This window comes from Hirundo rustica, chromosome 6 (genome assembly GCF_015227805.2).
Source record: "Hirundo rustica isolate bHirRus1 chromosome 6, bHirRus1.pri.v3, whole genome shotgun sequence".
In the NCBI taxonomy this organism is placed as follows: domain Eukaryota; kingdom Metazoa; phylum Chordata; class Aves; order Passeriformes; family Hirundinidae; genus Hirundo; species Hirundo rustica.
Genome location: NC_053455.1, coordinates 20676049 through 20703410, shown reverse-complemented (window position 1 = coordinate 20703410; position 27362 = coordinate 20676049). Strand labels below are relative to the sequence as shown.

At 36.0% G+C, this 27362-nt stretch overlaps 1 protein-coding gene across 4 annotated transcripts in view; it reads right to left on the bottom strand.

Annotated features, from left to right (window-relative positions):
- CEP128 (centrosomal protein 128) overlaps positions 1–27362 on the bottom strand; it is a 102385-nt gene that overhangs the window by 9748 nt on the left and 65275 nt on the right. For 3 of the 4 annotated variants that reach the window (XR_009207993.1, XM_040067923.2, XM_040067922.2), the window contains 4 exons: positions 18560–18609; positions 15855–15878; positions 4052–4129; positions 2073–2186 (listed from right to left, as the gene is read on the bottom strand). Coding sequence is in view for 3 of the 4 variants with exons in the window: in XM_040067923.2 (XP_039923857.1) it covers positions 2073–2186; positions 4052–4129; positions 15855–15878; positions 18560–18609 (266 nt within the window). In the remaining variant the exon portion in view is untranslated. The remainder of the gene's footprint in view (positions 1–2072; positions 2187–4051; positions 4130–15854; positions 15879–18559; positions 18610–27362) is intronic. The other variant, XM_040067924.2, reaches the window with a different exon arrangement.

Sequence of the window (27362 nt, the reverse complement as noted above, 5' to 3'; positions counted from 1 at the left end):
ATTACCGGAAATCTTCCATTTTAACACATATAAATAGAAATTATGATTTTTTTGGGCTTCTAAGCAACCTGCATTTTAAAGCCATCTGACAAAACTACAGAAGAGTAGGAAGATTGACTGGTGGCAAAAGAAAGAAAAAAAGACTGCTTTTAGAGGAACATTCAACTTCAGTTTAATTTTTCCTCCTTAAAATGGAAAAAGGCTGGGACACAAGATTAGATAATGCCTGTCTGAGATCAATGTTGGCCAGCAAGCTGAAACAAGTGTATTATAAGAAAGGCTAGAAAGAAAAACATAACTGAGGAGAAAGATTAACTTGAGAAGTAATTTCATGTAAAATGATCAATGTAAACATTTTCTAGGAAACATAGATTTTCTTATCACCTATCAAATATCTGTCTGCTTTGTATAGCAGGGGCACTATGTACGCAGCGTGAACCAAAAATATCAGAAAGAATCAACTTTGGTGTCCTCAAACCTACCCTCTTCCAGCAATTTCAGACTCCCAATTGACAAAGAGTAAAATAAATAAAAAAAAAAAAATTAAAAAAAGGCATTTGAGTTAGTTTCAAAGGAGGGTAAGAAAAGCAAGCATTAAAAAGTTTTTTTTTAGTCTAAGCTAGCCTGATCACTGAAATCAGATTAGCACCCGTCTGTTACTTGGTTTTGAACATTCTGTTCTATTTGCAACAGCCGTGACAGCAAAGCGTACTGTATGCCATGCAAAAACCCAATTAGGCCTGACTAAATGGAAGCCATTAAATGCTCTTGGTTGTCCAAAGAAAAAGAATTGTTCTGGAATGAGCTTTGTACTGGATTCTGATTATTGAGTGAAATCACACAAGCTCAGTAAGTTCAGTCAGCTTAGTGCAATGCTATGTTCTACTGTCAGCTGATTGCATTCCACTTAGCTTTTCAATGTTTTCCAAATTTCAGTAGCCAGTGATTTAGTAATGTTTGTGTGCAGGGAAGAGAAATTCAAGATACTGACTATTATCGTCAGCAACAGACTGATTGTGCCTGTTTCCTCCTTTCAATTCTTTCTTACAGAAGAGCAAGATGGATTTTTCAAGTAACTTAATACCTTCTTAAAATAGTAACTTACTAAGCACAAATATTCTGTATTTATTTTACCTTTTCCACTTTTTAAAAGACATACTGTAAGTATATCTTCATTTTACAGAAGAAAGACAGCTACAGATAGGATGGGGAACACAAACAAGTTCTTGATAGTGTGTGATCCTTGATTTGAGCTCAATTGCTTAGAGACACAGGTATGATACATTGCCAAAGAAACTGATTTGATTGAGATATGTAGCAGAAATACTAGTATGATTCTTCAGGTCTGAACATTTCAATCCCATAAAAAATTGTAGTTCTGCTGAAGTAAGATGCTATCACAATGACAGTGATATGACAATGAACAAGTTGATAAGGGAAAAAAGCATATTAATAATTGGCAAGTCATTACAGGCAAAGTTTCTAAAGAAAAGCACTGGATTTGTACTTTTGTAGGGAGTTAGTTATTCATACTTGGCACTGCTGTAAAGTCCAGTGAGTGACCTTTAGCAAATCACTTACCTTCTGTTTGCCTGGATTTCATTTATATATGAAAGAGACATCATACAAAATTGTTTGCAAAGAATGCAAATATCTACTACTGAAAAATTACTATATATGATTTATAAGTTTGTCAACTTTTTTATAGAGGAAACAGGTTTCGTTATCTTTTACTTGAAAAGACAAGAGAAAACTGAACAAAGCAATAAAAAATTGCGTGGACAGCAATTTGACAAAGCAAGTAAACACTTCAATGTAGTAAGACCCAGTAAGATATCTTTTTGTGAAAGGGGGAAGATTTTTAGAAAGTATCCATGGCACTTACAATGAAAGCAACCCTTAATTCATCAAATTTATGCCATGTCAACATACTTGCCATGACATCAGCCATGGCAGCTATCTGAAACAGAGACATTCATGCATGATTTCTGTCTGTACTAGGAGTTAAGAAGGTAAGGTTATGTTGCTGATTGAAAGTAATTGGGACACAAAAGTGGAGTACACACACATACCTTGACTTGCTTGACTCTATGTTTTGAATCTTCCAGCTGTTGCTGCAAAGAACTCACTAAGTCTTTATACTTCATATACCTCTCCTCAATCATCTCCCTTCGGCAATGGGACTCCTAGAAATTAATTTGAAGATTTCAGTTAGTAGCTAGAAATTCTGACTTTTGTAAACACTGGTATCATCAAGGATTTTTACCACAGCAAGAATGAATTAAGTATTAACTTTCAGAGGATGAACTACAGGGGCCATACAAAAGCATAATGTTCTGTACAGAGAAATAATGTTAAAATACATGTAGATTAAAATGGAAATAGCCTCATCCTTAACTGGTGAATGATTTCTTTTAACACTTTCCAAACTTCAGCAATATCATACATTCTATCAAAAATTCTGTAATGGTGAAAAATTAATTACAGCACTACAGAAACAAGCACTTGAAGAAAATAAGGTTCTAAAAATATGGACAAAATAGTATTTTCAATAAGGAAACAATGCTTCTCACTGAACTAGCTAATGATTCACTTGAATTAACAAACCTCCTAGACAACTTGAGAGGCCTATCAAAACCTACTTCCTCTTTCCTTCTCCCTTCCTATGAAAACATTGAGGGAAGAACTTGTTAGCTATTGTACAAAAAAATCCAATATGTTATTTGCAAATAGAAACAGTAATAAAGCTCCAAACTGACATTCTTCTCAAAGCTAAGGCATAAAGCTTAGCTCTCTTAAATAATAAATTATTTCTTAAACATAACTCTGTGTTGATAGGGACAAATAGGGACATCTTCAGAAGACCATCTATAAAAAATTAAGCATGATGGAGAAGGATAGAGCCCAACTGAAACCAAATATTTTGCATTCCAATCTTGCAAATATTGGCTAAGTTATAACTAGACCAAACCAGAAAATGACAGTGTTATTTCGTAGCAGCATTAAGCAAGAGAGGGCAAGTGCAAAGGAGATTGCAGATGCCTGCTAAGAACAAAATTTTTCCTTTAGTAGAAACAGAAGGTAAACACAAACCTCTGTCAGAGCAAAAAAGCTCTTCTGGGGATACCTGGAATGTGAAATTAAAACTATACATCTCAACTTGCCCATTAAAAACCCAAACATTTTAACCAGTACTTGCATTACCAAATCTGTTGATGATGACAGCAATAAAAATGGTGTAGATTAACTGATGACCTCATGCAGGAACACAAAATAAACAATGCTCCAAACAAGTATGTTTTGAAACGTTTATGACAACCACAGATTAAGAAATTTTACACATCAAATAAAATGCAAATCATTATGTGTGTGTTGATCCGTGGTTTAATACCGATTTAAAATTTATATTGTGCAAGGAAGTTACAAACTCTTTTCTATTAAACCACCCATTTCATAAATGGAAAGTAAGTATGGTACAGGGGTTTAGCCACTTAGCCACTGAAAATCTAATCTGAGCCTTATCATTCTTGACAGTATAGGTCACCACTACTGTCAATATGTCCTATTGTGTTCAAACACATCTTCACTGGATAGTTGTGCTGAGAAAATAAGTGACAAGTATTGTCATTATGTCAAAACAAAACAAAAAGTTGTCAAGATCATCTATCTTCATTCATTAAGGTAAATATTGAAACAACTGGCATAATTTCATTACAAAATTTTCATTTTTTAACATGTAATATCAGAATTTACCAGTCAATAAAATTCTTCTGAAACAGTAATTAACACATGACCTGTTATGCCCAGTTATCAATGCTTGTCTACATTACGGAACAGTGTTAATAATTAAAACTAAATTTATAACTTCAAAAAGATCCATATAAACATGAAAATAAATTTCAGTATGTTTCTATCTATATAATATGTACATATGCAACCGTAATGCAAATGTAAATATCTTATTAAACAACTTATCTGTACATTCATAGAGAATATTAATTAACCAAAATATTTTAGAAGTACTGAGAGAGTCAAATGAAATCTTTCTCACTGCAGTATCTTTGCAATCTTCTAACAGGCTCAGTTTCACAGGCACAGATTCCAGGTGGTTTAAAGCTACTCGGGTACTCTAAAGAACAGAACACAAGTTAAAACATTAAAAACCAACCCATTCTTTCAGCCATCTCACACATTAAAAACCCCAGCCTTACTAACATACTAGTTCAAGCTTCCTCAGTTAGGGTGTTGACTTGCCCTAAAGTTCAATTACATGTAGCTGTGGGACTCACTGTGTCAGAGGCTCCAGCCAGCCAGACCTGCTGATGGGAGATGGAGCTCTCCAGGTCAGAGGCGGCCAGGAGTGCCTGATGCCTCTTCACAAGGCTGGGGCTGACAGTTCTTTTGCAGAAAGTGAGCTGTGCTTGAGGAGCTGGTCACCAGGTGAAGGAGCTACTGGAGGGAGTGAACAGGCTATATAGTGTTTGAGCAAACAAGCAGAAGAGAGATTATTTTCAGAGTCTCACAGTCTCAGGAGTCTCATGTGTCATGAAACTCCGTTACAGTGGAGAAGCAGACGGATTCAGAACCCTGCAGGACTGTTAGCCAAGGGTCTGTTAAGGATGCACGCTGGAAGCAGGTCAAAGCATGTACGAGGAGGAAGGTTCCTTCATCTTCTCAGAATTTGGCAGGTAGGACTGGCATCTTCTACAATACATGTGAGGCTCTGGGATAGTGAGGCCTCCTAAAACAACACCACCTGTACTCTGCACCAAGACCTCTCTCTGTTAACAGGAAAATGAAGGGTATTTGTAATAGGAAACACCTTTCTAAAATGAATGGAGGGCCCAAGATGCAGACTGGAGCCAGATCACAGGGAAGTCTGCTGTCCCCAGGGACTAGAATAAGAGACATTACTGATATGGGAAGAATACAGATATGCTGCTTGTCACTGTAGGGAGAACAGTCATGGGGCCAAAGCTCTACTCTAGCTGAAGCTGGCCAGAAATGTGGAAGACAACAAAAAGAGATTTTTAAAATATATTAATGGCAATAGGCAGTGAAAAAACTCCTCATCCCCTTACAGGATTAGGATGGTCACTTTACAAACAGGGACAGAGACAAGGCAATGGCATTTAATGCATTCTTTGCCTCTGTCTTCAACATGGATAATCGACCAAGGGGATCACAGTACCCTGAGCAGGACCATGACTGTAAGAAGGATCAGCTCCCAGTCAGCCCTGAAGTTGTGTGGTATTTGCTGCTCCAGTTGGATCCCTGTAAATCTATGGGGCCTGAAGGGATTCATTCAAGACTCCTCAAAGAGCCAGCTGATGTCGTCACAAAACCCCTCTTGATATTTTTGGAGTGGTCTTGGGAATCCAGAGCAGTTCCAGCTTACTGGAAGCTGGCGAGGCTTGTCACAATTTTAAAGAAGGGAAAGAAAGATGACCCCAGGAACTACAGGACTGTCAGTTTCACTATAGTGTCTGGTAAAATTATGGAAAAAATTATGCTAAGAAGTATTGAAAAACACCTGAAAGACATTTTCATTGCTCACAGCCATCTTGATTTCAGGATAGGAAAGTCATATTATTATCAAACATTATTTCCTTTTATGACTCTCTTGAGTCCTATGTGCAGTTTTGATCACCACATTCTAAGAAATATATTAATCTATTAGAGAGCATCCGGAAGAGGGCAATGAAGATGGTGAAGGGCATTGAGGGGAAGTTCTTTGAGGAGTGACTGAAGTTACTTAGTCTGTTCAGCCTGGAGGAGACTGAGGGGAGATCTCACTGCAGTTACAGCTTCCTCATGAGAGGAAGAGGAGGGGCAGGCACTGATCTCTTCTCTCTGGTGACCAGTGACAGGACCTGAGGGAGTGGCCTGAAGATGTGTCAGGGGAGGTTTAGGTTTTATGTCAGAAAAAGGTTCTTCACCCAGAGTGTGGCTGGGCACTGGAACAGGCTCCCCAGAGAAGTGGTCACAGCTCCAAGCCTGCCAGAATTCAAGAAGAGTTTGGACAACACTCTTGGGCACATGGTGTGACTCTTGGGGATGGTGCTGTGCAGGGACAGTAATAAGACTCAATGATCCTTATGAGCCCCTTCCAACTCAGCATAATTCTGTGATTCTATGATTTTTTTTTTTTTTTTAAAATAAAAATATATGTAGCGATCATTTAGCTGAATACAGAACAATCAAATTTCCTATTTGCAGATTAGGCATATGCAATGTACTACTGAAGAATTAATTGCCACTCTAGGGAGAGTTAGGGTTGGACTCAACAATAAGATTTCACATTCACACCCAGCACAAAAAAAAAAAAAAAAAAAAAAAAAAAAGTGGTCTGCTGCAAACTGCAAAGAACAGAAGAAAATAAATATAATGGTTTTGGTTTTGTGTGCAGATGAAGTCGGTTGATCATGCACAAAGAACAGTCATGTCCCACAGGCCAGATGCCTCTGCAGCTTCTCAAACACTGCCCTTCTATTATTTGCCAAAGAGCGAGTAAAACCAGAACTGTTTGTATTTTCCGAACAACAGTTAGCATTTCCTCCACAATTCTAAAAATCACACTTCTTTGGATGAGGTTCTGCTAGTCTGGTATTTAATCTACCAGTAATGGGCTTCATTAACCATATTAGTGCCTTGGTACTTTAAAGCAAAATCTTAAACCAAATAAAATCCATCAGTCCTGAAATCAAATATTACATTGTAAAGCCTGTGCAAACCGAGTTAACTTGCCCTTAACTACAAAAGCTCTGTTACTAGCTCTGGAAAATGTCAATCTGACCACCATGAAAAACATCCATTTAGATCCCAGACTTAAGACCTGAAGAGACTAAAAGTTTCAGTCACAACAGGAGAAGAAAAATCAATGGGAACCTCTCTGCACAATTGGCATCAACTTCAAAAAGCTGGAGACTAGGAGTGAAGAGTGGAGAATCAGAAATGAACAAGGTAACCTAAATGAAGACACACCATCTGTTTAAAAGCAATGATGTCTGCCTTGTTGTTAGTTCAAAACATTCTGGTTTTAAGGTTTTAGGAAATATTCATAACAAACAAAGGTCAGATTTCATAAATAATGGGATTCATTTACAGCTAGCTTGGACTGAACTTGTAGTCAATATTCAGTACCAATAAACTAAATTAGGTAGAGGATATGAGATTCATTCTTCTGTTTCTGCACTTATATGTATGCAAAAATATTATGTATATAGATATATCTCTCTATCTATTTCCCCACCCTGTTTTAATACAGATGACCTGTAATCTGTTCTCATCAAAAAAGGAAGTCAGGCCCTAGGTGTAAGTCTATGCCTTAAGCCATCCCATTTTTTCAATTTCTTCTCTAATTTCAATGCCATGACCTCATGTCAACATTGATTGTAAATGGATTTAAGGAAGATGTTAATCATCTGTTTTTCCAAAGTGTCTCCTAAATATATCCCCTCTATTTCATGCACTTTTTCTAATGGGAGAAAAAAAAAAAAAAAAAAAAAAAAGAGCTGTTTCTCTACTAGTCCTTATTAGTTACATTATTAAATATAATCCTGAAAGCAAAAGACCAGCATTTGGGTTAGATGCTTATTCAGTCCTTGGATTTTTGGTTTTGTTGAGAACCATGTGGATCAAGAATGGTATAGGCTATTTGGATTTCTGAAAGGTGTTTTAGACTCCTAAGGTTTAAATCTAACGTCACATTCAAAATGATGGGCTAAGGTAACCACTGCTGGTTAGGCAGCAGATCATGGGGTAGTGATACATATTACCAAGAATCTACTAATGCAGTGCTCAGTATCAATCAGAAAAGCAAAATCAACACTCAGTATAATCAAGAAAGGATAAAAAAGGCCAGAGAACATAACTGTCCCAGATCATTAATCCAATTGCATTTTGACTGCTGAGTGCAGATGTGGATCTTCAAAGGTCAGAGAAGTTGAACAACAATTTTCAAAGCCACGGAGTGCTGCTTTGAAGTGAGAAATGATAAGCACAATACTCTAAAGAACAGGACTCTTCAGCTAGGAACAGAGATGCCTGAGGGGACTAATGACCAATTTACATAAAATCAGAAGTCACATAAAGACAGAAAACTTTATATGGCTTTAAACAGAAAACTGGGCAAGTTCATGAATGAGAAAGACCATAGAATGGCTCTAAATTCAAAGAAACTACGTCTACGTCTAGAAGCTTTTGAGCTTTGAACAGCTGGAATCAGAATGAATAAATGGGAAACAAAATACATGTCAGTCCTGTTTATACAGTCTTCCCTAAGCATTTTACTTTCGCCATTGTTGCGATGACTATAGCTGGGCTAGACTGACCTTTGGTCTTGACCAGAATGGTTCTTTTTATATTCTAAAATTCCCACAGTCTTCTGAGCAGTCTGAGAGACTTGAATAGGATAACTCACACACTAACATTTTCAGAGATAGAAATGTGTATCTTTTCCGTAAAACAAATGAAAAGAATGGTAGCGATGTGCAAATAAAAACAGAAAAAAAGCTGAGTTTGGTTTTAGAGGAGGTTCAATAAGGAAGGTGGCAATGAAAGAATAAATTGAAGAATGTGAGGGAAAGATGTGAAAGAGCTTTTAGCTGGCCCATGGAACTGGTCTGGTAAGTAATGAAAATCACAGCAGCCTCCTCAAGATGGTTCAAATGCCATACTTGTATCATTAATGACTACACTCTATTCTATTAAAAAGGTAGATTTAGCGGAACAGATAAAATTGAAAAAGGATATTAGAAGCACCTGATATAGAGGGTAATTAAGTACTGTTAAATTTTTTCCCAGAAACCAGAAAGCTGTATGCCATAATGCATACAAATAATCCTAAATAGCAATCACATCTGTCGGCTTATGTCTAACAAGCAACAGCAGGTACTGACCCAGTGCACTGATGGTACTGATAACAGGAAAAAGCACCCATTGTACTGACTAAGGCAGTATTAATGCATTTTACTTAACAGAAGTTCTCTTCAATAGAATGAGTGCTACTAATCTTTCTGGTTTTAAAATAAAGACTATTTACTTTTAAAAGGGCCCTTCTATGTTTTCACAGAGAATGACAAAACAAATTACTTATTTTCCATGACTTCATACAAACACTTTGATGTTTAAACTGCATCTGAACAGTTAATCCTGCTATACTGATGTGTTCTTGGTAATAGATGGTTTCACATTGTCTCAAGGGACAGATCTAAATCAAAATCAGATACATTTTATTTTTAGTCTCAAAGCTGCAATGCTAAATGCAAATAAATCAAAGCAGGTTTGTAGATAGCACTCCTGAAGTTTGCCTTTATAGTCGATATATTGAAAACACATAAACATAAACCAGAAACCAAACTTCACTGACTTTCAAGTACAGTACTCCTTTCCTTTCTGAGGTAGGTATAAACAAATGACTACCTGTATTGCACAGATTTTTTTTTTTTTTAAATGAGAGTTAATTTAAGTACCAGTTAGCTAATCCCCAAAGAATAACCATACAAAGATTAAATGCAACGTCATTTTAACTGGCTGCAATGCCTATCAGCCGGCAGTGACAATTCAAATGAAAGATACAATGTCAGAGGTGACCTAAAATTGCTTATTTTTAAATTACCTTAGTGTATTGAATACCTAAATAGCAAGAATTGTATACACCTAGCATATTTAAAAGTATCCTTTGCTTTCCATGTTAAGATCTGTAAAACTGCATTATCAGCTTCAATCTCCACTCTCCACTGATAAATCATACACTTCTCTTTTAAGAAGGTGGTTCTGCTCAAGATGCCTGAGGTGCTCTGCTGACTTTTATATGCCAGGCAAACTCCATGATTGCTGGGACATTCTGTTAATAGTACATCATATGTAGAGAGGGAACTTTCAGAGAAAACAAAAAAATGTATTTTGTATCTTTATATTCCACGATATTCCATGATATTATATATCATGACTCCAATTATACCACTGTTTTGATGATTTCAGCACATCAAGAAGTCAAATGACCTATACAAATGTAGGCACATGTAATTTTATCAAATTACAATTTCAATGCTCAATTGGCATTTTTTTTGTATTACATTGTTTCATGAGAGTTTTAATAAGTAAGAATTTTTTTTAACTAAAAAATACACTAATGAAAAACAAATGACCTTTGCTAACAAAGCATTGCCAATGTCAAATTACTTGAACGTTTAATTTAGATTCCAGATGTTTCTGCATGGGGTGGACCACATTTTAATTAAAGGAACATCATGGATGCTTCCCTTCCTGTTTGCAAAGACACAGACTGTCTTTTCTCTCATTCATGAGCACATGACATCCCTGTGCTAACTAGGGGAATTGTTTACATGGGAAAATATTAGGAAAGTATTTTATGAATTTGCAGTTGTTTGATGCATACTAGCAGCTGGAAACATGGAGGAAACTTTCCTTTTGGCAAGCCAGCTTTCTGTGAATCATCAGTCAATGCTCCAAGTACTCTGGGGGTCCGTAGGACTAGTTCTTGAGAATCTATTCTTAATTGTTTACTAAGATTTTGATCAGAGACATCCAGATATAATTCTTGGAAATTAAAAGAAATATAACACAAGTAGAGTGTGTAAAGTAATGCAATGTTAGTGAGAACACATGCTCAGAAGGTGTAAAGTCTTCCTTGTTGCTCATCTTTAACATTACAAAGCATTGTAATCTAAAAATCTTTACATATCATTTATGTTAAGGCTTTGTATGCTAACAGTATTTCATCAAACCTTCCAGAAAGCACTGCAAAACTTCAATTAACACAGCCTTCATGCAAAAGAAGAAATATAATTTTCAGGTGAGAAAAATTAAAATACAAAGAGAAGTGATTTAAACTAGGATTCACAGCAAATCAGTGTCAGAGTAGGAAAAGAATTAAGAGTTTTCCTTATGGATTTCCCTATTTTAATAAAAAGCTGCACAATAATGAGAGAAAAAATCTGTGGCGGCATCAATAGGTCTAACTGATGCCTGTGCTCCTCCTGTTACAACTAGATCAAATAAAAAGCATTTAAGCCTAAAATGAAGCAGCTAGCAGCACATTAGAAACACCTAGTCAATAGTCTGCTGTCGAACAAAATTTAACTTATTTTGTGATATATAAACCAAACCAAGAAAAATAAAGAAAGCACATATCTATATTTTATCAAGTTACATTCTGTGGAAGAATTCAGATACATTATTCCACAGATGAAAGGCCAACATAATTCAAATAAGAAGCAGCCAAGGGAGCTGATTGTTTGCCATGGAGAAAAAGGAGACTCAGGGGGTCCTTATCACTCTCTACAACTGACTGAAAGGAGGCTGTAGCCAAGTGGGGGTCGATCTCTTTTCCCAGGTAATCATTCCCAGGTAAACATCCCTGGAAGTGTTCAAGAAACAGCTGGACATGTCACTTGGTACTATAGTTTAGCTGACAAGGTGGTGTTCAGTCAAAGGCTGGACATGATGGTTTCAGAGGTCTTTTCTAACCTCAGTGATTCTATGGTTCTCTGATTTCTCATGAAAATTCTATGGATCGAACATGTATATCCTACTATGTTAAAAAATAATTGAGACCACTATACACTACTACTCCTAGTTCAACTGAAATAAATAACTTTAGATAACTTAAGTCTTTTGCAATAAGGATTTTTCCTGAGATTTTTAGTTTCTCTAATTAAAAACTGAAGGATTTTGGTTTATTAAACTTTGGCAAAAATGTTCAATATTTGCAATATGTGGAATACATTTTCATAATTTTGAAAGGAGCTTAGATAGAGCGTGTAGGGGTTCCACTAGGAGCACTGCCAGCAAGTCAAGTGAGGTGATCCCTCTCCTCTAGGCAGCCCACATTTGGAGTGCTGGGTCCAGTTCAGGGCTCTCCTGTACCAAACAGACACACAAGAGCCAGTCCAAAAAAGAACAACAAATATTTTAAGGGACAGGGGCATCTCTCCTGTGAGGGAAAGCTGAGAAAGCTGGGGTTGTTTAGAGTGGAGAAAAGAAGGCTCTAGGAGGTCTCATCAATGTGCACCAGTATCTGAAGGGAAGGCGTAAAGAAGAGGGAGCCAGGCTCTTTTCAGAGTTGCCCAGTTACAAGCAGTGGGCACAAACTGAAACACAAGAGGTTTCATCTAAACGCAGGAAATGCTTTATCACTCTGAGGGCTAGAAAGTTAGAGGTGATAGTATTAGGAAGAAACCTGAAAAAACAAATGTAGTAGGGGGCAGAGGATGGACGAGTAGCTGGGTATTAAACAAGAGCAATGGAAACATAGGCTGAGAAGACAACATCAAGGAAGAAGGGAAGAGAAAGCTGAGCATTAGCAGAAAAGAAATAGCAGGCTGCCAGCACCCTCAGGAAGCAGAAGTTACTTGGTGGTAATGAGGAGAGGAAAGACTCTGGGAAGCCCAGAGAAGGGAAGTGACACACTGGCTCGCTGATGAAAGGAAAGGAAAGGGCGAGGCAGGCAGGACAGAGGATCTCAAACTGCTCTTGGTCATTTTTGTAAGATCAAAGAATGGTTGTATCTGGGAGGACCAGAAAGCCTTTGATGTAATGGTAGTTTTAGCAAGACACCACAGAATCAAAGCAAGAGGAAAAGAAAGTATTAACCCTTTGATTCAGTATTTCCTCAACATTCATACTAGCAAAGTCTGAAAATCATGAAATAATCTCAAGAGCTAACAGCAAGACATACTTATTGATAGAAGGCACACTGAGAGAGACAGAGAGGGAGAACAAGCACATAAAAATGGATGGTCTCAGGCAGTACATAACCTCCCTGCAAAATGCATTTGGTATTGTTATCCTTCCAATTCTTTTAAATTGGATGATAAACCAGAAAACTGATGCAAATTTTAGCCTGCTGCTACAGGAGAATAATCTAATAGCTTTTACATTGCTGAGTGGATGCAGACAGAAATTTGTTTTGCTAGTATTCAAAACTTCACTTTCTTGAACATAAAAATGCATTACAACAAAATGCACGAATGCTCATAGTGAACAGAAAATTCATAATAAATAATAATTTTGCTGAATACTTACAGAATTACTGGAGTTAACCTAGATTTATGGACATTGTAACAAAAAGTTGAACTGTGTCCAGAACAGCCTGATCCAAATATTCTAAGAAAGTGATAACCTCAGTTCTGGGTTCTCTACTGAAAGCAACAAGCTGTTTTATTGATCAAAGGATATAGAATGCATATCTTCACTGGAATAACTTCAGGATGTAGTTGATTTCAAATTAAATTTTGCAATCTTTTATGTCAGACTAGTACTAGTAAGGCAGAGGAACATGACTTGCAGCTTATGCTCACAAAGAACACTATGTAGTTTATAGAAACACACTAAAATCCCAAGCACAGTACAGTAGCAGTGTGCACCTACAAAATGCATCCTGACCTCTTTATGAGAAATAAATACACTTTCCATTGAAGCCTCATCTGAGAACACAATGCAGATTTTCCCAAAATATCATACACCTTTCTCTATAAATAATACAGAGCCAAATCTTGCATGTAATAACTAAAGTATACTCAAGAATATAAACTTATTTTATTTAAAGATAAATCATATTCATTCTCTCAGTATGTCAGACTAAATCATTTATTATTAAAGTAATTAGGATCTTTACTTGTTAATAGCTATGAAATAATTACATTCACGTTAATTAACAGCATTAAAAAAAAAAACAAAACAGGCCAAACAAAACACATATCTCTAGATAATCAAAACCTCAGTTTTGCCTATACTTGTTACTCCTCTGGCTCTTCTCAAGAGTTGAAGGATTATTCCAGAAAACATCTAGGTTCTTCAGCACCTTTTATATCCACTAGTGAATCTGTCTAACAAACCTTGTTCTTCCGTAACTACCAGCTTATGCTCCTGACCTGCATAACTTGCTGGAGCAAGAAGGGGTGTACCTATCTATTGAACCATACAGCAAAATTGATCTGATTGAGAAAAAGAGACAAAATATCCAAAAGCTTCTTCTAAATGGGTACTAGTAGTTCTTAGGCTCCTTAAGGGAGTGATCAGAGCATGTGTAATATCTTGAAGGAGATTCATTATAACAGCATTTTCCTTTGGAAACAGAAGCTGGCTAAGGAAATAGAGGACCCAAGAACTGCCTGGCACCGTAGACAGGAGATGGAGCTTCCAGCTCAAACAGTCTGCTGAGAGGAGAAGAAGCTGGCAGGGCTCAGAGAGAGGCAAGGGACCTCCTTATTTGCAGCAACTCACAAAACCTCTGTGTTAGACTAAGCTAGGCCTGGAAGGTTCATTCATCCAGAGATCTGAATGGAATCTGAAAGGTTCATGTTACATTTCTTTCCCAACTTTTTTTTATTATCTAAATTGGCACGTTCATCACATGGCCACTACAACAATTTTACTGGCAAGAGCAGGAGTTAGAAATGAGTAGATTGTAGAGAAAGGGAGAACAGTGGAATAGTATGATAAATAGGTTATCCTTTTCTTCTATCTGAATAATAACTTACAAATCTTCCTTTTTAAAGTAGGAGACATTGGAAGTATAAAAAGGAGAAAAGCTCCAGAAAAAAACCCCAAAAATATTTGTCACAAAATAAAGACTGAATTTACACGACATGGGGGTATTTGCAGGCAACTATCCTCTGCCTGTGTCAAAATAGCTCTGGGAGCAGAAAGGACAAGGAATTTGCAGACAGTTTAACTCATGATTTGTGAGAAATGTATGGCAATGGATACATGCCTGACTGGTTGTCATGTAACCAAACCATGAATAAGAGAAAGTCCTGAACAGAATTAATGTCCTGTCAACACCTGACAGTCACACAGCACCATGTGAAGTGCCAGGAAACTGAATGTCAGCGTTAGCTTCCTGCTTCCACAAGGCAGGTGTTGCAGCACAGCACTCTGATTTCCAAAGGGCCTTTCATGGCTGAATGAAAGATTTTTTTTAACAGGTGAATATATTTAAAATATATTTTTGAAATCAGAAACTCTTTTCAGAGATGAAGAGATGATCAGAAAGAATAAAATAATAATTTGCACAAAATTTTAAGTTTATACTTGCAGCATTGATATTGTCTCAGCAGAGGTTTCTTTAGATGAAATTCTCTGGATGTCTCATAAAAAGAAACTATGGGCCTGATACATACAATTTGTGATGTCTTATTGGACATTGCTACATGAAGGGAAAGAAGAATGGTTCAGAAATTACAGGGCAAGCCAAAACTCATTCCAGCTTTTCCACCTGACAGTTACTACCTTGGGACATCTGGAAAATGCATTCACGGCACGTACAGGCAGAAAGTTTTGTTCTTCCAACTTAATATCATATTAAATTATATTAATTATTAATTAATTATTTAATATTATCATATTAAATATATTAATTCCTTTACTCTTTTAGTTGCAGTGTTGACATGGGCAGATAAACTGATTCTGTCCTGCACCTCCCAGACCAAACAAGTAAGCACACAGAGTAGTCACTGAAATAATTAGATCTATCACAAGGACCTCAACCACTAGAAGTATTAGAAAAATAACATCTTTTGTATGGATAAAATCTACAACATTTCTCTTCCCAGGGTTGGGATGAGGACTGAACTGTACAGAAAAACGACAACACTGAAATACACTGTATTTCATATAACGAGTACACAAGTACTGCAGTAAAAATCTACACTAAGAGCTGCAGTGCAAAATTATCACATCTTCTCTAAAAAGCAAAATGACAGTTAAAACCCCAGAACTGCAACAATTTTATTTTTAAAAATATATGTATATAATATTTTCATAATTTAGACAAATTATCAGCAATGTAATTGCAATTGGTTTGGAAATGAATTTAAGAAACTTACCATTTCTAAGGCCATAATACGTTCCTAAAAGCAAAATAAAAGATGCCATTAGCAAGCAAAGAATATAAACACAGTGTAAGTCAAAGAGTGATGAACAGGATTCATTTTGGGGGTTTGGTAGTCTCATACATCGATTTTTTGTAAAAAAACTCACTGACTAGGAACTGGTGTACTTAATTGAATGTCTTTATCATACTATCCCACTTGGAAATTTGCCCCAAAACTAAAAAACCACCCAGAAACAAGGTGAGAAAGGATTTGAAAAAAATCATTCCACAATATATTTTTTGCAATTAGTGCATTAGGTTTTCAGTGTTGCAGATTTTACTCTTAACATATCTCAAAAGATGATTTCTTTTTTTGATCATCTCTGACTGTAAATATAACATGTTTTGGAATTCATGTAATCTTATCATCAGGCTTAGTTTTCTTTTACGCATTTCCTTAGAAAACTAAAAAGTAAATTCTATATCATTATTCTTTCATCCAGAAATAGCTCTGAATAATGTTTTATTAATAACAGGATGACGTTAGTCAAACAAATAAACTTGTGTCAGTTTTAATCCAGCACAAAACACAGAGAACCCAGAATTAGCTAATTTATTGTATATATTTTAACATTCCATTCCCATTGCGAAGTATTTTTAAGAAAAATATGAAGTTAGTAAAATTAAGATAGTGTACTCTGGTACTGTGTCCTGACTAGGTATGGTATTTTAAGTAAATTGACAAAACATGTATTCAAGTGTTTAGGTGAGTTCACATTTAGAGTATGTGACTATTAAGACATTACAAGAACTCTTACCTCACACAAATCAGACTCAGATTTTTCTCAGGCAAGGTAGTGTATCACATGCTAAAGTCTTTATTCTTCCTTAGAAGCAGGTCTGAGATACAGACTATTTCCACACATCAGAACAAACTTACGACAAAAAATAATACATTGAAAACTCAGAAATTTTAATTCTGAGATGTTTGTTTCTCCACAAAATTGCAGTGGCAAACACTAATATTTATTTAAAGATTCTGCAAAACACATACTCATTACCATAACAAGATGGTATTTACAGATCTCAAATTTCTGGTCATAATGAACAGCAATTCAGATATAAATTTTTTCAGTTAAAGAGAAGTATTTTGAACAAAATGGTCTTAGAATGAGTGAGGATGGTTCAGAATAAAGAGTGTTTTCAAAATGACTCGTGTTAAATAAAGTGTGTTATATAGTTGCCAAATTCTAAAAATATAATAAAATCTTAAAATTATCAGCACATAATTTTCTGAAGACGAGCTTCTAATATATTAGGAAATTTAAAATGGATAATTTATATACTACTTGACTGTGAAAGCATGGATATCCAAAGGGAGAAAAAGCTGCTATCAAGCATTTGAATATAAGAACAGCAGCCAGAGCACTACAATTCACACACTTAACCAGAACTGCCAATTAGGGAAAGGAATAAAGCAATTTAATCATGAACATGACAGGCAGCCACAAATAGCCATGCAAGATACTACTATGATGCAACTTCCTGCAGTCTAAAATTACTCCTGATTCAGTCAGAAGTAATATCATTAGAACAATTTGTCAACCATGAAGCTTCACATGAAAGCAGATGCAGAATTGCTTCACATGAAAGATCTTTTTACATTGATGTAACTAGATATGCACCTGTGTAAACTGCTTGCGCAGACAAGCTCTCAGCCTTGTTGAACTTGAGCTGCCAGAAAGCCAGGCCAAGATTTTTGTTTGAACAGGAAACAGCTGGATTGGTGCGTTGTGTAACTTTTGGGTCTTGCAACTTGTCTCTTCTTACTGGATCAAACTGTTTGTACACTAACTTCTTTGATACCACTGGCCCTCAAAATGCCTTCTATTTGTTGTATGAGAAGAGAAGGCTTAACTTCAAACAAACTCCTGTGGTCAAAACTCAGGTCAATACATAATGTCATTTTCCTTATGATTCTAATCTTCATCAATTCCCTCACAAATGTCCTGCCTTCAGAATGCTGAGTCACTGGTCTTTGATACGCTTCATATTGTATGTAACATTCTTTAAATTCACATTGGGTATTGTTTGCAGCAATTTATTGTTAAACATTTCTTTTTTTCTTTCTGTATTCTGAAGAATACACACATTACCCTCCCTCATAGCCTCCTGAGCCTCACAATTCAGACACTCCAGCCTGCTTTTGTTTTCTTAGCCATTCAGTGTGAAAGGAGTACGTTTTCTTTAACTGTAATGTTTAAATGCTATTCCAAAGCCAAGCTTAGTGGAAATCTGACTTTTTAAGTGCAAATTCAAAGTGCTTAGCACAAACAGCTTTACTGCTGGATGACAGACAATAAGGATTTATAATATTGCATCAGGTCCTAGCAAATACTGACCGGTCCACTCTTCCTCAGAAAGGTGACTATGAACATTCAGTGCTTCAGAGGCTTTAAATACTTACTTAGAATACTTTACTTTCCGTTTTATTCTGTTTTACAAAAGTAAGATAGACTGTCCAGAGAATTTAACCCAACCAGTGAAAAACCTCAGCAACGAGTACTACTTGCTATTGGGTCTGTATTTATCTGCATAGATTTCCAAATCTGAATTTAAGCTATAAGGCAGTTTAGAAAATCACAATGCTGTAATACAATATGGTAGTTTTAAGAAATGTAACAAAAATGTAGCTAGTTAATTGAGCAGAATATATACCTGGAGAGCTCCCATTTCTTCCTCTCTCCTGTGTGTCTTCTCTAGTAGCTCTAGAAAATGAAAAATGGAATTTGTAAATTCAACTTCCTGTCTCACTGCCTGATAGAAAAAGTACTGTGTAAAACACTCATTGAGTTTTTTATTTTACAGATTTCACAACACCCCTTTTAGCTGATTAAAAAATAAATGAAATGTGTCAGTCATATGATTGTTTCCAAGCATGGGCTGTTGAGGTGACTAAAAAACAGCCTCAAGAACTCAGAAAGTTTGACTGGGGGGGAAAAAAGCTTTAAGATGCAGATAAACTTTTCTATAGTGGAATAAATCTTCTGGTATATTCTTAGAATAGAATAAAAAAAATCAAAGTGATTCTCTCTAAAAATTGACTAAAATTGATTGTCAAAGCTATGCAATTATATATGAAAAGTTACTGTAGAATACTGCAGACTATTTTGACTGACAATAATTACCTCCTCTCACTAAAATGGAACAATTTTGCTAAGGAAAATAATTCACTGTGACAAAATATTAGAAAAGTTTCTTATAGTCTTTACAAGATAAAATCCTAATATCTCGTATTGTCATGTGTGACAATTACAGACATAAATGCACATATGTAACATTTCACATTAGAAATTAATTTTGTTGGAATTCTGTGGCTCATATCATGAGTTGCTTTTCCCTTTTATTTCATTCACATAGTTTTATGATTAAAATCATGTTTTTGATAAATTGCAACATATTTAGAATTCTCAGAAACCTTAAAGTTATAACCTCATAAAGAGCAGGAAAAACCAAAAAAACATGCTGCGGGCTTATTGCTATTTTAACTATCAGAATTTCACTCGTGAGTTTTGCATGAGAAGAGCATTGCTTTATCTAAGCCACAGACTGACTCTGAATGCTCCAGTTTGCAAGCAATTAGGAGAGTTATGAGATTATGAAACTGTCTTGACAACATCAGGGGACTGAATTCTGTCTGTCAGTTCTTTCAGGATCCAAGTACAGAACAACTAACTGAAAGTACCAGTGTTTACTTCCTTAAGAAATAAAGTTTACTCATACTTACATAGTCAAAAATATAAGCTTCAATGGTTTACAATACTAACTGCATTAAATATTCTACTGACATTAATTTGTCATCTTTCTATCGCTAATCTTTTATTTTTCTCCTTCTCTTGTAATGAAACCTCCCTGTGAGCACCCTTCTTTCTTCATAGCTTATTATTTCTGATTGCATGTGGATTGGGGCTTATTTCCAAGCACCAGTCCTTTAAAAGAGATGTAGATAACCTGTAAAAAAATGTAGTTAATTCTTTCACAAGCTGGGAGATTGACTTGCTATTCTTTCTTCTTAGCTTCTATGCCACCTTTTCCAAATCTTTTCTTAAAATCAGTAAAATTACCATTTCTTCACTTTGTTTTGGTGCATTTATGTTTCTCTGGATTATTCTTTGGTATGCTTTTCAGTCCTGTGATCCAACTGCCACATAAATTACTGTAGACAAGTGCACTGCCATCAACATTAGCACAAGAATTTTGGTTGGAAAAGTAGCTGCCCTATACGCCTTCTCTGGGTGCATTTCAGTATTATATATAAGTTGATAAAAAATTTGTATTGTAATACTAGCTTTAAAAAAACTTAGGAGCAAGGAATAAGTCTATGATAAAAGTCTATGAAAAATTTATCCCCATGTTCCATCTGACCAAAACCCCTTAATTATTATACTTGACTTAGTTTTATTTTCATTCTAATGTAGTAATTAAGATTCTATTGTACAGACAGGATTGTTCTAAGTGAAAAGGTTGCTATTACAAGGTTCCTTTCAAACTTCTTCTACAAATGTAAAATAAGTTGAACTGATTTCTGCTAACAGTATCTAGATTTGAAAACCCTGTATCTCAAATTAGGGTTATCTAGGATCCATTTACTTTATTCTACCCCTGCCTAAATCGGTTGTCCTGCAGGACACGTCACAAAACTGTCCCTGAAAGGGCCAGTAAGTGTTGAAGTGGTGTTAACAGAAAAAATATGCACTTGTGCAGAGTGATCCTTTATGAACATATATTTAAAATCAAGGTCTGCATTTCAACTGATGATTCCATTTAGCATTCCATGTAAAATAATGACATTTTCTCCAAAGCTGAAGTAAAAAATGAAATTTAAAGCAATATATACTAAACAGCTATACAAAATGTCATATATAGCATATTATATCATTCCCCTGGACACGATTTACCATGACAGAATAACTTAGCTTACTTGATCCAAAAAGCTCCATTTATTTATTTTATCATTTGTACACCACTTCCCTTTAAGTTCTTGTGCAAACTTAAATATGTTTTATGTCATGTTCCAGAAAATAATGTTGCAATAAAGTTAAGACAGAGAATGCATTGTATCTGCAACAGAGCAAAGATGGTCACTGGCCCTAGAGAAGGCTCCTTTCATCCATCCTATAGACAGCCTCTGAGTTTTTCCAATTAAAATTTTCTTCGCAAATGAAGTTGCACAGTGGCATGGCTTCCTACAACAATCCTGCTATCATCTTTCATGGCCTAATGTAACCACAAGGTACTTGGGGATTTTTCAAAGCAATATGTCATTATACTCACGGGGCACAAAACACATCAATTTATAAATTTACTAGAAGAAATAGCATTATTGCAAAAGGCACCTTTAGGCATTGATGGTTCTTCTCAAAAGATGAGTAACACATGGAAAAAGACAACAAGAAAAATGAGATGGAGAAATAAAGATATTCATCAACATATTCCCTTTTTATTTCTGGCTAAATATGAAGCTTGCAACCCAATAAGCTAAAACTATTAAAAAATCAGATATACTTCAGATGTTTAAAACCAAAATCAACACTAAGCTCAGGATATTGTCTACAAAAATAGGGATCATACTTTTGTGCAGTTATACAAAAACAATTTCTTTACAGTGTTTAAATTCCAAATCATGTAAAGATTGTATCTCACTGAGCTATACATCATTAAACACCAAGTGTCCTTGAAGTTACACTGCAGGGACTTAGATTTGACTAATCAAACTTACAGGAAGAATATAGGTTATGATTTAAAACATTCTGTCAGAATCATTATCTCTTGCAGTTTGCCTGACACTGAACCGCCACAGTATGCTGCAAAACACTGCAAATACTAATCTGGAGATGAAGATTATATATTCCATCATACCACATGGACAAGTTAGGAAAAAAGGATTATTCAAACAGATTTTTGACATACACCCCCTCCAGTTGTAATTTTTACTGCTGGTGAAAAGTATCAGAAAATAAATTTAGAAGTAGATATTTATTGATTGAAATGAGCAAAATGCAACAGTATTATCTTATTTGCCCTAGCTGATTCATTAATATGTCAATAACTAACTAGAATGTTAAAACTCCTTAACGCACTAAAACGTTCAACTCCTTTATCTCTGTGCTGAGTGTAACAAAGGTGGGAAACAGAATATTGACTTTATATTAAGTGGAGTATCAATTTCTTGATTTCAAACACTGCATGACCTCCCATTTTAGAAAATGAAGAAAAAATCTACAAATTGGACCAACATTTATGTTTACCTTGTTCTAGCCAATGAGAATACACAAATACAGAAGTGCACACAGAATCAATTCTTATAGCCATAGGTATCTGCTCATACAGTGAAAAAACCTAAAATGTGATTCAGAATGCTCTGAAGCTGACATTCACACAATTCAGTTTTGCATTCATAGGTAATATGCTGTAAGCTATCCTAGATATCTTTAGACTGCTGGTAGGTCTGACTGAATACTCCCACTGCTCTGAAGCAGTTGCAGATCATACAGAAAAATACAGAACAGCTCACATCGTACAAAAAATACAGCTACTGTGGCATTAAAGCAAGAAGTCCAGGTTATTACCAGAAAAGAATGGCAGCTTGGAAAAAAATGTCTGCATAATTTTTGCATCATCAAGCTAAGAAAAGCTCTTCTCCAAAACACAAGTCAGGGCTTTCAGTTATATATATATAAGTAAAACTACTCTGGATTTCCCAAGGTTTGTAACCCTAGACATTGAGGTTTTAAATTATATAAGTGTATACCAAACTCCTGAGAAATCACTTCATTAGACACCCTGATCATATTACCTTCAAATTTGCTTTGACCAAAAATTGTAAGGCTATTTTATTTCAAGTATTTCCCATCATTCTCACTTCAAATACGCATCCTACAGCTTTCAGTCATTGTTTGGATATGGTTCCCACAAAACTTCTGAACAGATACTACAGCATTCCTGTAGATGCACAAGACAGCCAAGCAGGTTTCCATCAAGTACAAAGGAATTTTCAAGCAGCTGAATAAATCAGTTTCTCTCAGCTAGAAATTACTTATCTTGCTCACATCTACACAGCCAAGTTTAATCACATATTATACCACTTACAAGTTCTTCACACAATGAATCTGACATGAAGGCCCTATTTTGGGGGTGAATCAAGTTGTTTCTAGCTGAACCTTTGTAACCAAAGTGTTTCACAAGATATAGATATACATACACATATATACATACATACATATATACATATATATATTCATGGCTACGAGAGGCAGAACAACTGCAGTTTTGCCCTGTACCTGTGTTAGGTTGTGATGAATGGCTTCACAGTACTGTCACAATTGTTACAGTCCAGAAACACTCAGTAAAAAAGGATGTTTCAATGAGGTTGAACCTTCCTACTGTCAGGCCAGACACCATAAATCACCCTGGCACTAAAATAACTGAGATGTAAAACACTGCTGGCATGTGCTTCACACTATTTTAATTGAAACAGTACTTGCCACACATGCAAGCCAATAAAGCAATTTCTACAGAACCATATTATTATCATCCTAAAAAGAATTTTAGAGAAATAGGTATTCCTTAGAATATTAATTTTACTAGTGTGGAACAAGGTCCATAAATTATTTGTATTTCAAAATGTTTATGTAATCCCAAGCAAGATTTAAAAAAAAAGTCCTCAGAAAAGTAAGTCTCAAGTGATTTTTAATACTGATTAGAGGTTTTCTAGTTCATTACCATGTAATATTAATATTGAGAACATTCTACTGTCTTTAAAGAGTTTAGTTCAGTTTCCACCACTGCAAGCAATGCAATAATCATGATCACCAAGACCAAAACAACTGTTTATCTGTATCTAAATGAATAATTTTCTCATCCACATTTAAAGAGAGCTCCAGACTTAAAAGAATACCATTTTTAAAAAGGGAGTCTCTTTTGCAATATTCTTTGCCTTTTTAGATCCTAGCAACTTCTTAGCTACTGTAGTTGTTAGGAAATAACAATCAAGATTTTAAAAGAATATACGTTACACAAAACTTGAACATTTTAAAAATTCTTTTAAATTCTATTTCTTTTTATCATTCTTTTAGTAACTTTTAGGTTACACACTGTATTTTTACTGTGTAAATTCAAAGCAAATTCATCAATGTACAGCGATGTATTTGCTTACCTTAACCTGAAGCAGCACCCTGAATCATAACAGAAGAAGAAATAGAAGAAAGGTGTCAGAAGCTAATAGAGAAGGAAACAATTCACTGTTTAGATTCCCTAAGAGACTTACTACTATACAGGAAACAGAATATACTGTTTTCTTTCTATTTCCTGAGGCTTAGGCAGATCTGATATTTTGAAGCTGAGGTTTTAAACATTCAGATCTCCAATTTGCAATCTGGCCTGGTCTGTATTCCTTTATTTGCAAAGAAGCAAATCACTATTGGGAGAAGGAAAAAAAAGAAAAAAAAGGAAAAAAAAAAAAAAAAAAGGAATAGCTTATAGCAGGGAAATGTAATTATTTAGGGGCTGTGAGTGACAACAGAGAAGTGCAATTTAATATTCTCAGAGAATTTCTATTCAAGTTATACTCATGTCTTTTAGAAGACTTCTAGGAATGAGTGATACATTACTAGGTTAGGCCTAAAATTGTGCAGTTGGTATCTCACTTCAGACAAAAAGCATGAGCAGACAAGATAAAAAAGGTAATATTATTTACTCTAATGGCAGCTTCCAGAAATAAACATCTGAGAGAACACCTCAGCATCTGAGAGAAACAGGACTACATCTGGACCATCCATGACCCAGCTAGCCTCCAAAAACTTGACTATTTCTTAAAAAGAATTTTTTAGAAATATGTTAAGCAGTGCACAAATACAGTCTATTACAGGATGTGTCTCTCTCAAACAGGGAGCGAGACAAGACAGAGGTGTTTAATGGTTTCTCTACCTGTCTTCAACACCAGTGATGAGCTGGGGTCCCACTGCTCTGAGCTAGACAGCCATGGCTGTGAGACCAAGAAAACCCACAGCCAATCCTGAATTTATGTGGGATTTGCTACTCCTGGGTCTCTTGAAGTCTATATGGCCTGATGGGATTCTTTCAAGAATAAACAGCTGGCTCATGCCTTTGAGAGGCCTCTCTCAATGGTTTTTGAGCAGTCTTGGGAATCTGGAGAGGTCTCAGTTGACTGGAAGTTGGCAACTGCTATCCCGATTTTCAAGGAGGGCAAGAGGATGACCACAGCACCCATCAAAAGGGACCTGGAGGTCCTGGTTGATGGAAAGCTGAACATGAGTCTGGAGTGCCCTGGCAGCCAGGAGGGCCAAACTGGGTCCTGAGGGGCATCAGGCACAGCATTGCCAGCCAGGTGACGGGGATTGTCCTGCTCTGCTCTGCAGCAACCTCACCTTGAGTGCTGGGGACAGTCTTGGGCACCACAATATAAGAAAGACAGGAGGGCTACAAAGACAGTGGGTGAAATGCGTAGAGTGGAAGCCACATGAGAAGTGGCTGAGGTCACTTGGTTTGTTCAGACTGGAGAAGAGGAGACTGAGGGGAGACCTCACTGCAGTTACAGCTTCCTCATGAGGGGAAGAGAATCCACAGGTACTGACCTATGCTCTGTGGTGACAGTGAGAGGACCTGAGGGAATGACAACCTGAATTTGTGACAGGGAAGGTTGAGGTTGAATATGAGAAAAAGGTTCTTCACCCAGAGGGTGGCTGGACACTGGGACAGGTTCCCCAGAAAAGCAGTCACAGCACCAAACCTGACAGAGTTCAAGGAGTGTTTAGACAACACTCTCAGGCACATGGTGTGATTCTTGGGGCCCTTCTGTGCAGGGACAGGAGATGGACTCAGCGATCTTTGTGGGTCCCTTTCAACTCAGCATGTTCAATGATTCATTGAACCTATTTATTGTTTCAGATATCAGATCATTTGGGACAACGAGCTTCTATAACTGAAGCATGTACTGGGTAAAACAAGTTTCCTTTTGTTTCTAACATGGTGTCTGGACTGTCAAGACTTTTTTATATGTATAATTATTATTTCTAATTTGCTTCCTTCAATAAATCTTCCTTGTGTTTCATCCTGATATTTCTCTTTATCTCCCTTTCACTTCAGTTGGTATTTGATGTAGATCATTCACTTGTATCTCCCCCACTTCATTTAGAAAACCTCTTCCAACTTTTCACTTGTCCCAAGAAACAGTCCAAAATTCTCCTTTTCAGTTTTATAACCTCCCCTGCATCTGTCATTACCTAACTATTACAGTGTCTGCCTTACAGTGAATTCAAAAGTTCAAGAGTGGATACATATATATATACATTCAAATACACAGCTTAAGTACACAAGACATCTGAATATGAGATTAAATATATTAAAAAACCTAAACTATAAGGTTATCAATCAAAAAATTATAGCACAAAAAATGTGCTGCTTTCTAAGCGGCCTTTATCAAAAGAATGAGATTTTTTTTCCCAAAGCTTACATGAGATCTTTTAGTTCTATTCCTGGCTCCTCTCTATTCCTGGGAAATTTTCTGTGCTTCATTTCAACATGGCTAAAGAAAATATTTCTCTATCTTCTGACGTGAAGCTCGAACAAAGTGCACTGAAATCCACGCAAAATATTCCTATGAACTTCCTTATGAGTACAAAAGGTGACGACAGCCCAAAACTTCAGTAAGTCTTAGCAACTGCCTAAGGTATGAGCTGGGAGAGAGATTATGTCTATTATATTTGTTCAGGACCATAATGATCCCTAACTGAAACTGTAGGGGAGTGTGAGGGAGGGTTGTGAATATAGATGCAGTTGATACACCCCAAAGCACAGCTATAAGCATTCTCTTGTTTTCCTTTGAATGACACTTATGTACCAGCAGACATGCTGTAGAGGATTCCAAAAGTTCCTGAGGGACCTTAGGGTTTCTAGTTTAAAAAAAAAAAAAAAACCACTAAAGAACAAACTCCCAAAACAAGCATCACTTCCTAGATACTTTAGTAAGTTCCAGTAAGTTTCATTAAGAAACAGTTAGTGACACAGACAAATAAGAAGGCTAACCTTGAAGTGATAGAATAAAAACATCTTGTTCGGATTCAAAGACAGTTTCATTATGAAAATGTGATCAAGGCACAGGTCTTCTAGCTCTATGGGGTTGAATTTAGGTGTGTATATTTATATATCATAAAGTTGCATATTCATATGTTTTTACTGTCAATAAATATACATATATTAGGGGGTTATGCTCACAATTTTTTTACTGATGGGGCATGCAAACAACAGAATTTGGAGACTAGTGCTCAGTATTTAGAACTTTGGAACAATCTCACTTCTGAAGTAAGCAGACTACGGCTAGGAGTTAGCATACAGAATTTGATTTTTGATTTTTTCTCAATAAAGGCATTTAGTTTTTATAAAGCTGAAATGTCTTCTAGCCTGTTACTACAAAATTCTTTCTCCTTTATATGTCAAGCAGCAT